Here is a 10,687-nt window from a genome sequence, read left to right on the forward strand (position 1 = left end):
ATTGGAGGTGAATTTGATGAACAAACTCGTCATAAAGAGCATGAAGTGAGCGTCAAATGATAAGTCAAAGATAAAAGACACGAAGAAAAAACATTTAACTAAGCATGCACCTAGACCCTAGAGGCTTTGGACAAATGAATCTCTCTTTATTGGAAATAATGATATGCAAATTCAGACAAATACAAGGTGCATTACATTTCTGTGGACTAATAGAGGTTTTTTAACATTGCAAAGAACAGAAACTGAGAAAATCATCAATAGTGGTAGCAAAAGGAAAACTATGATGCACCATTTACAAAACATATGCAATAGTTAGTGCTAAATGTACGACGATGATTCACCTAACTTTTGGAAAAGACGACTACGCAATATAACTTGGTGGTTTGTAGAGGTTAACTAGAGAATTAAAAGTGTACACTAAAACAAGAATGCATTAAAAGTATTAAAGAGCTCTATGACGAAGAGATGTCTGCACAACAAGCTAGAACCTTGAAGCCACCTAGAAATTGAAAAGAGGACATCAGATTGCTTGTACTGGTCCTCGAGCAAGGATAAGAGTTTTGTGCCACATTTCACAAAGAGGAGATTTTTCACATTGCTAACCAAATCTGGTTGGGCTATTAATATTCACAACAACAATGGGCTCTAGATTTATGTATTGTCGTTTGGTACTAATCTATAGCTTATCTGATAAATCATATTTCATCCAAGATGATTTTGGAGATCATGGAGAAAATTAATATGAAAATTTTAAAATTTAAATAGTAGTTCATTCTCTCCCATGTTTTTTCACCTTAATACATCAAGGGTATACATTTCCAAATAAATCTCTTTGCATTCTCATGTTTTGTGTGTGTTTGCTATGATACAAGTTTATCGCCAATAGTCACTTCACTTAGCCCTCCTATTTGTGAATTAATGTAGCTTGGTTACATATATTGTGTCAAACCTAGTCCATTTATAAGCACCATAGAAGTATACAATTGTTTTTGTCCAATGGATGATTGCCACTCATGTCAACTGAAGTGATTAGTTAATTTCTTCAACAAATCATCGAGAGATTCTCGAATAGCCTTTACTCGAAACAAACCTAGACTATAACTTAAACCAATTGCAAGATATTAGGTATATATGTACATGACTACATACATAACTATGTGAAAAATGTGAATATTGACAAGCATGAGGATATCACAAATTGCCTTCAGAGTATATTAACTTTCATTGTATCAGATATTATTTACAATAAGGTCTAATAACCAAAACAACTACAGTGATTAAAGAGAATAAGAATGTCATATATATCAATAACACTCCATGATGAATGTAGAGAAAATAACTCGATGAGAAAAAACTTGACATGACACAGTCAAAGTAAACTAGTTTAATCTTCTAGGGAATACCAACCCAAATCTTGTAATTTAGTTTTATCATTCAACTTCAATCTCTACTTCCTTTTCTACAAATGCAAATTGTTCAGAATTCAGCTAGAACACAGAAAGGCTTACACATTTATCCTTTCAAAACCACCATCCCCCTCAGTAATGCACAAGAGTACAACAACGATAACACAAACCTGATCCACTGGGAAGAATACATATATTATTGCAATTTAATCCGATGGAATCGAATGTTTAACGCAGTGAATGCGAGAACAGAATTTTACTGATGAAAAAGTAGATTTCAAACAAAGACAGATCCGACAACAGTGAAGAAGAAGAAGAAGAAGAAGAAGAAGAAGAAGAAGACTCACCTCTAGAATCATTCATCATCCAGCTGTTTGAACTCCGCCTTCAGCTGCTCGATCTTAAGGCCCATCGACCTTTTCAGCGCCGTCTGGTCTTTCTCTGGCAGCCTACCCAGAAGCCCCTCGAACATGTCCAGCACCGTCTTTACCGCCTCGCGAGCGCACTCCGCCTCCTCGTCGAAGTAAATCGTCTCCTTCGACTCCATAGCGGATTCGATCTCCTCCCTGGCCTCCGCGAACTTTAAGTTTATCTCGTCCACTTCCTTGAGGTAATCGACCGCCGCCCCGCCGGTGGAGAAGCCGAGACGGCCTTGATTCGAAAGAAGCGGGCGCCATCTAACTGGGACGGCCGAAGGTAAAGGGAGCAGGAGGGGAATCGGTCGTCGGTTGAGGGTTTCGGTGGAGAAGGCGGAGAGGGATTTGAGAAGGAGAGACGAAGCGGTCCGCCGCATGCTGAACGAGGGCTTTCCAACGGAATCCAATTCCTAAGTCGTGAGAGAAGCGGCGAAGGGATTTTTATCGTTGGAAAATTTTGCTTTACCCCAGAAGTTTCACAAATTTTGTTTTTCAGTTGGCAGATCCGCCCACGGAAATTCTAACAGATTACCGGTGTAAATCAGAGAATGGCTTGGTTTTATATCCTCCATCCCCTGGCTATAGTCCCAACGACCGCACCAAGCAACTTCACCGAATAAGAAATAATAACAGTCGCAAATGACATATCGATGGACTGATATATTTAGTTTAATAATTTTAATTGTATTTATATTTTTAAAATTGAGACGATTAAATTGTATTAACCGATATTTTTTATAAATAAATAAATTTCTAAATTAGCTTAGCAGGTTGGAAAATTCTCAGCTAAACACGGCTCAGCCAAGATATCAAAGATGGGAGAGGCATCACTCGCTCGAGTTTCAAGCTAACATTTCAAAATTGGCACACGCCTCAAATATCTGAAGAAAGAAAAAGAAATAATACAGTTGTTACGCAGCACAAGAGTGAGTTTTAACTCATCTTTCTTGTGGAGGAATGCACTACTCCTTTCTTTTTAGATAATGGATACAGCATAGGAACAATGTTCGAGATACAAATTTGATCACCGAGAGATCTATAACAAAGCAAATAAGATTGAATTTCATCTGGATTTAATGTTATAGCTTCGGCCTACCGTCTATCTCAAGTTACACCATTGTTCACGGTAGAGAAGCTTAAGTGTATAAAAAGCAATTTCTATGTCATTCTTGCATGACATCGCTCTCATCAGACTCATGAGCATCAGTGACATCTCCTAGGCCTTCAGTATCAGTGCCTTCTTCCTCCTCAGCACCAATTGCGTCTTCTGATTCTTCGTCATCACTGTTCTCATATATAATAGGTTCGGGTTGCTCAGTGCCTTCATCATCAGTTTCATCATTGGCATTCTGCAGTCAGAAAGCATGGTGGAGACTAGGACAAGTAGAGTAGCGTTCACTGAAGAATAACTATATGAACTCAACTCACATTAAAAAGCAGGAGATCCAAAGAACATGATAATTGGACAGCTGACCCATATGTTGAGGTCCTTGATTCAAGTAACTGCAAGAATAATTTGACCATAAAACAAGATCGAGGCGCATGTCTAAAAGTGGGAAAAAAAAATCAACTATAGCAAGATGCAATGTGCAAGATACTATGAATTCAAATATTAAAAGCAAAGAACGAAGTGAATAAAATAACAGGTGATATTTTGTTATATTTTTCCTACAGAAACTAACATATTTCAGATGGAATTCACATGCACTTCACCTACAGGGAAGACCTCTTTGAAGACAAAATGCAAGTAACACGTGACAAAATACTAAAATTCAGAAAACTAATAACTGATATGAGTGATATCCCTGAGAAACAGTAAAATACTTCAATATTACCTGGTACAAAGAATTGAGGGTGCGGAGAGATGACTCTTGTAGCATTATGCTGCTTGCTTTATGACAAAGCAAAGTTCTAATCCATACAAGTACGCAGATCATAACTGCACCCCTGCAACCATAAGAAGAAAACTGAGGAGGAAGAATGAAAGATGAAGCGGTTGTTAATGCGAGTATATATGATGTCTTTGGATTGGCTTGTCCACAATATTCAAGGTAAATATTTCATTTTATTTTATAAAACAACAATTTGAGCACACAAACTCCCACAAATGTGGGATTTTGGTAGGGCCAAAAAATGTTTTTTTTTTATCTTTGCATACTAAAGTTGTGACTTCTTTGAAGACCTGTCTCCATGGTGCAATGGAGTAGTGACCACAATCAAGGTTGTCAAATCAAAGTTCAGATTGTGAATCTTTTTTTTTTTTTGATAAATTTTTGAATCAAGGTTCTTTCTTCTTTTTTTTATAGTGTTTTTTGCTTTAATTTTTAATATATTATGTTTAGCACAATGCCTTAATGGGGCACAATGCCTTAATGGGTAAGCTCATCAACTAAGTAATTTTTTTGACAAGCTAATGCATACAGGCTAAATGCATACACAAAAGAAAAAAAAAGTTAAATAAAGCAGTGTTTTTAACCTTTTACAAAGGCAACTTTTCAATATCATATTCTCTAATGAGAATCACAGAATTCATCTTGGAGGATTATACTATAGAAAAATGAATGAGGCCATTTGTTTACGTTTAATCTAACAGATTTCTCATGCAACTTTGATATCATCCAACAAAAATAAACAATGATAAGAAAAGTAGAAAACTACCTTGAATCTGCCATGAATGAAAGGTGCTCCAAAAGTTTGGCAACGCTGGCTGGATTTAGATGTGATATCGATTTGGCAATAACCTGAAAGAATTAGATATTCCAGAATCACATATGAACAAACTAAAAAAAAAATCAAAAATTCCATAAACTATTGATAATAAAACAAGCTGATCTAACTGATCTAAATCACAAGAACACCTAGTAGCCTAAAGTTATATATTTGAAATAAACTAAGTCAAGAGCTTTTAACTTCTAGATTCAGCTTGGCATTGTCTTTTAGGGAAGAGCCGCTAAATCTGAGAATTAACCCGACTCAACAAGTGTCGAAATAAGGAAAAATTTAAACCTCAATTCAGGAGTTTATAATAAAAATCACTTCCTAATTAAACAATCAAAAATAGAGTAGCAGCTTCAAAGATCAGGAGAATACAGACAAAATACATTGTACCTTCTCATCTTTTTCGTGTAGGCACTCCAATAACAATGAACGATCATCAGCACGTAGTGCTTGCCTTAACAAAACATGCAAGGAGTCTGCCCTTGGGGGATCCACGGTCGCAGCTGGTTCAGAGATGGGTTTGTCCTCTAATTTCTCTTCATTAACCATCTCTAGGCTTGAAAGCTTCTCGGCAATAGTAGGCTCATCCATACTCACTGCTCTACTCTTTTTGGGCATTTCTTCTATCTGAAGGCGGCGTTCGGCGAGGGAGGAACGAGGGAGAAAGAGGGAGAGGAGGGCACGGCGGCGAGAGGGTTTAGGGTTAGGGGTTGGCCTTCTTTTCTAAAGAAAAATTCAGGGTTTTATTTCTAAAAGAAATTCAGTTTGATAAATAGTTTATTTTAAGGGTGTTTTTAACATCAATATTTTTAAGCAAAAATTCAACCCCGGATAAAATTATCTAAATTGTCAAGAGGAGCCCTAGGCTGTGATGTATCGACAGAGGGCCCATACAGTGGATATTTATTTATAGTAGGATGATAAATTTAAAATATTAGACTGCTTAATCGTGTTAGTGTGTGCACTTATGTGTCAAGACACTGTTTATGTATTTTGTGAATAATTATTTAATAAAGGTAAAATTTATCATTAATTAATTACTTTTCTGTACGTATATGATTAATGATAAAGTCTCACAGATTAATGAGTATATTAATCTGAAAATAGTCCTTGATCAGATATATATCTAGAGGGGACATGGATATCTAGATCAACACTGAGTATGACTAGGTCGAGATAGACCGGAGGGATGGATATCCAAGTTGTACTTGGGGGTGCCTTGAGTTTAGAGGTACACTGGACACGACCCGCTTAAAAGTAGACCACATATTAAGCATCATTGGTCTTTCCTTTTATGAACGAGTGTAACTGATCTTTTAACTTGAGACCTTCATTTATTCTATGCGTGGAGTTATGTGCTTTGATGCCGTTAAAAGCAGTCTTTAATCGGATTGTGATTAATACGGTAGTTGGGTGTATGACAAAGCGTAGAGAGAATATTGTTAAGTCAATAGAGGATTCATCGCTCTCTTGGATTAGGAATTAACATCCTGGCCGCTTGATAGAGATATTAGTGACTCAAAATCCATGGTCATGGGAGAAATGATTTATCATTCAAGAGGAGTCTATTATATCTTGGAAATCAAGTAAAACAATTAATTTGGTAATGATGCATAATGTATCAAATTAATTGGGATGTAAGCTTAGATGAAGAGATTGAATTATATAGTAATCGGTTCATAGTGGTTTATAGTTTATGACTGATATTAATTTTATCACGTTGGGTGGCTAAAAACTGTTGCTAGACGGTTACCTTAGTCTGTGTATGGATTTACACTGCCTTCGTGTATAAAACCTAGAGGGTCGCACGCATAGCACGTAGACATGAACAAGAGTATCGGAAGCGAGTCGAGATCAAGATCAAATATGGATTTATTTGATACAGAGAAGAGAGAATTCGAATAACCAAAATCATGATGATTAATGGAGAATTCGAAGAGTCATCATAATGATAATTAATGAAAAATTTGAAGAGTTATCATAATGAAGGTCATAAATGAAGAATTTATGGAGCCTATAACTCTTCATCTTCCTTATTAATGAAGATCATAAATGATGAATTAATTGAAGGCTTAACTCTTCGTATTCCTTGGAAGCTATAAATAGCCATCCTCGGAAAGATTCAAGGTAAGGATTTCATTCTCTCCATTTCTCCTTCGTCAACTGTTGGTTGCTACTCGGAAAACCTAGAGGTTCCACTGTACAAAAATTTTGTACAAAAGTCTGAACCTTTTTCCTAGCTACCATGTGTTCTTTTAAATTAAATTTTGGATCGCTTGCGGAACTTAACACGTTTGATCCAAAACTTAATCTATTTGTTCTTTTAGGTTTAGACTTGGATCTCCTGCGGAACTTAACACGTTCGATCCAAATCACCTTAAGTTATTAATTCCATTAAATATTAATTTCCATAATTGGTTCCCAGTACTGACGTGGCGAGGCACATGGCCTTCTTGGATATGGGAGCAACCACCACCGACTAGACAAAACCTTTTATGGAAAGCTAATATTTAATTTCCTAAAATAACTTTAGGTTAACCGAAAAGAACAATCAAATCACAAGGAAAAATAAATCAAAAGAACACAACATCGAAAAACATATTCGAAATACTATAATCGTAAGCCTCTTGTATTTGGTATTATTTCCAAAAATAACTAGTATGATGCGGAAAGAAAAATTACTAGTTATACCTTTTAGAAAGACCTCTTGATCTTCTACCGTATTCCTCTTCTAACCTCGGACGTTGTGTGGGCAACGATCTTCCGAGATGAGAAACCACCAAACATCTTCTTCTCCTCCTAGCTAGGTTCGGCCAAAACAAGAAAGCTTCACCAAGGAAGAAGAAAAAAAACACCAACCAAGCTCCAAGGGATGCAAACTTTCTCTCCTTCTTCTTCTTCTTCTCCAAGTAGTATCCGACCACCACAAGAGCTCCAAGCCAAGAGAAAGGTTCGGCCACCACAAAGAAGAAGAGGGGAAGAGAGGTTGGCCGGCCACACCAAGGAATAAGAGAGAGAGAAAAATAATAGAGGTTGTACTCAATGAAGGCACCCCCACCCCTTCTTTTATATTCCTTAGCCTTGGTAAATTAGGAAATTTAATTATAATAAAATTTCCTTAATTTACTTGACATGATTTAATTGAGAAAAATAAAATAAAATTTCCCAATTAAACTCTTAATGGGCGTCCACATCATAGAGAGGCAAATTAGACAAGTTTCAATCAACAAATTAAAACTTCCTAATTTATTTCCGGAAATTTTAAAAAATAAAATTTCTCTTCAAAAATCCCTTCATGGTTGATAAAAAGAAATTTCTATAATTTTAATTTTTCAACATGTGAATAATTTTTAAAAATAAAATAAAATATCTTTCCAATCTACAAATAAGGAAAGAGATCTAATCTCTTTCTTTAATCTTTTGTAGATCCTTTTAAGAGAGATATTTTAATTTTAATTCTCTTTAATAAATTATATCTTTCATATAATAAAAATAAAAATTAAAATTCTTTTTTTTTTAATTTAATTATGGTCGGCCCCCTCTAGCTTGGGTTCAAGCTAGGGCCACCCTAAACCATGATTAGGTCGGCCCTAGCTTGATTCCAAGTTAGCTTGGTCGGCCCCCTTTAAGTGGGTATAGAAGGTGGGTATAAGTGGGTATAGTACTCTATAAATAAGAGGCTACGATAGGGACCGAGAGGAGGAATTGGTTTTGGTCTCCCGATAAAATTAAGCATCCCGTGTTCGCCCCGAACACACAACTTAATTTCATCAATAATAATTCATTCCACTAGAGAACTATTATTGAACTACCGCACCAATCCCAAATTGCATTTTTGGGCTCCTTCTTATTATGAGTGTGTTAGTCTCCCTGTGTTTAAGATATCGAATGTCCACTAATTAAGTGAGTTACTGACAACTCATTTAATTAATATTTTAGTCCAAGAGTAGTACCACTCAACCTTATCGTCATGTCGAACTAAGTCCACCTGCAGGGTTTAACATGACAATCCTTATGAGCTCCTCTTGGGGACATTATCAACCTAGTATCTCTAGGACACAGTTTTCTTCTATAATCAACAACACACACTATAAGTGATATCATTTCCCAACTTATCGGGCTTATTGATTCATCGAACTAAATCTCACCTATTGATAAATTAAAGAAATAAATATCAAATATATGTGCTTGTTATTATATTAGGATTAAGAGCACACACTTCCATAATAACTGAGGTCTTTGTTCCTTTATAAAGTTAGTATAAAAGAAACGACCTCAAATGGTCCTACTCAATACACTCTGAGTGTACTAGTGTAATTATATAGTCAAGATAAACTAATACCTAATTACATTACGACCTTCTAATGGTTTGTTCCTTTCCATTTTGGTCGTGAGCAACTGTTTATAATCTATAAGGTACTGATAAGATTATCTTCTGCATGTGACACCACATACTATGTTATCTACAATATAAATTAATTGAACAACTACAAACAAATGTAGATAATTTGACCAAATGTGATTCTTTATTCAAAACAAATGTTTACAAAAGCTTAGGCTTTCAGTATACACTCCAACAATCTCCCACTTATACTAATGACTAAGCTGTCATTTCTTCTACCATACATCTGATTCTCATTCCCTCCACATGCCGATCAAAAGCTTTCGCTGGAAGGGCCTTAGTGAAAGGATCTGCTAGGTTATCCGCTGATGCAATCTTGGCGATGACAACTTCTCCTCGCTTCACGATATCTCGTATCAGGTGGTACTTGCGCTCTATATGTTTACTTGCCTTATGAGCTCGTGGTTCCTTTGAGTTTGCAACTGCATCGCTATTATCACAATAAATTATGATAATTTTGGGCAAACCAGGAATCACATCTAAGTCCATTAGAAAGTTCTTGAGTCATACTGCTTCTTTAGCTGCCTCAGAGGCTGCTACATACTCAGTTTCCATGGTTGAGTCCGAAACGCATTTCTGCTTAACACTCCTCCATGAAATGGCTCCACCTCCTAAAGTAAACACATAGCCTGATGTAGACTTACTGTTGTCCCTATCTGATTGGAAATCTGAATCCGTGTAACCCACAGGGAGCAAATCGTCTGCTTGGTAAACTAGCATATAATCTCTAGTCCTTCTCAGGTACTTTAATATATGTTTTACCGCAGTCCAATGTCCTTGTCCAGGGTTACTCTGATATCTGCTGACCATGCCCACGGCAAAACAAATATCAGGTCTCGTACATAGTATTGTATACATAAGGCTTCCTACAGCCGAAGCATAAGGAACTGTTTTCATGTCTTCTATCTCCTTTGATGTCTTTGGAGACATCTCTTTAGATAGAGTTATTCCATGCCTAAAAGGTAAGAAACTTTTCTTGGAATCCTGCATGCTAAAACGAGCAAGGATTGTATCTATATATGAAGCTTAGGACAGACACAACATTCTTTTCTTGCGATCCCTTATTACTTTGATCCCAAGAATGTGTGCACACTCTCCTAAGTCCTTCATATCAAATTGTTTGGACAACCATACCCTTACGTCTGATAATACCTTGACATTATTGCCAATTAACAAAATATCATCTACGTATAGTACAAGAAATACCACCACGTTTCCGTTACACTTCTTATATACACAAGACTCATCCGGACTTTGAATAAATCCATATGACTGGATTACTTCATTAAAACGGATGTTCCAAGATCTTGAAGCTTGCTTCAGTCCATAAATGGACCAATTGAGCTTGCACACTAGATGCTCTTTGCCTTTTTCAATGAACCCTTCTGGTTGCTTCATATGGATGTTCTCTTCAAGACTTCCATTCAGGAAAGCTGTCTTGACATCCATTTGTCAAATCTCATAATCCATATGAGCAGCAATGGATAAGAGTATCCGGATAGACTTAAGCATGGCTACCGGTGAAAAGGTTTCCTCATAATCGATTCCCTCTTTCTGAATGTACCCTTTCGCAACAAGCCTAGCTTTGAAGGTTTCTACCTTCCCGTCTGTCCCTCTTTTCCTTTTGTAGATCCACTTGCATCCAACGGCTTTTACACCATCAGGTGGTTCTACAAGCTCCCAGACCTTATTAGAGTACATAGACTCTATTTCAGAATTCATCGCCTTTTGCCAAGATGTTGCAT

At 36.5% G+C, this 10,687-nt stretch overlaps 2 protein-coding genes across 5 annotated transcripts; both read right to left on the bottom strand.

Moving 5' to 3' along the window:
* Positions 1-482: 482 nt before the first annotated feature.
* LOC121983351 (embryogenesis-like protein) lies at positions 483-2,251 on the bottom strand. Of its 4 annotated transcripts, none has more exons than XM_042536289.1 (2): positions 1,754-2,251; positions 483-499 (listed from the first exon to the last, which is right to left on the bottom strand). In XM_042536289.1, exon 1 carries the CDS (start codon positions 2,197-2,199, stop codon positions 1,762-1,764), a length of 438 nt encoding a protein of 145 aa, XP_042392223.1. In that variant the 5' UTR covers positions 2,200-2,251; the 3' UTR covers positions 483-499; positions 1,754-1,761. The 4 variants fall into 4 exon arrangements, with proteins under 4 accessions (XP_042392223.1, XP_042392221.1, XP_042392222.1 ...); XM_042536287.1 differs by lacking the exon at positions 483-499 and adding an exon at positions 1,418-1,459; XM_042536288.1 differs by lacking the exon at positions 483-499 and adding an exon at positions 1,463-1,576.
* Positions 2,252-2,859: 608 nt separating this feature from the next.
* On the bottom strand, positions 2,860-5,285 carry LOC121982255 (WD repeat-containing protein 43-like). The gene is made up of 5 exons (XM_042535238.1): positions 4,931-5,285; positions 4,481-4,563; positions 3,658-3,769; positions 3,251-3,325; positions 2,860-3,171 (listed from the first exon to the last, which is right to left on the bottom strand). Exons 1-5 carry the CDS (start codon positions 5,156-5,158, stop codon positions 2,986-2,988), a joined length of 684 nt encoding a protein of 227 aa, XP_042391172.1. The 5' UTR covers positions 5,159-5,285; the 3' UTR covers positions 2,860-2,985.
* Between the last annotated feature and the right edge of the window lie 5,402 nt (positions 5,286-10,687).

Source organism: Zingiber officinale, chromosome 5A (assembly GCF_018446385.1).
Source record: "Zingiber officinale cultivar Zhangliang chromosome 5A, Zo_v1.1, whole genome shotgun sequence".
NCBI lineage: Eukaryota > Viridiplantae > Streptophyta > Magnoliopsida > Zingiberales > Zingiberaceae > Zingiber > Zingiber officinale.

Bases quoted from the DNA above. Each gene is read 5' to 3' on its own strand.
- LOC121983351 (XM_042536289.1), bottom strand. From the start codon at position 2,199: ATGCGGCGGACCGCTTCGTCTCTCCTTCTCAAATCCCTCTCCGCCTTC.
- LOC121982255 (XM_042535238.1), bottom strand. From the start codon at position 5,158: ATGCCCAAAAAGAGTAGAGCAGTGAGTATGGATGAGCCTACTATTGCC. The intron at 4,564-4,930 runs GTACAATGTATT...TAATTCTTTCAG, and splicing joins TACACGAAAAAGATGAGAAG to GTTATTGCCAAATCGATATC. The intron at 3,172-3,250 runs GTGAGTTGAGTT...TTCTGACTGCAG, and splicing joins TGGATCTCCTGCTTTTTAAT to AATGCCAATGATGAAACTGA.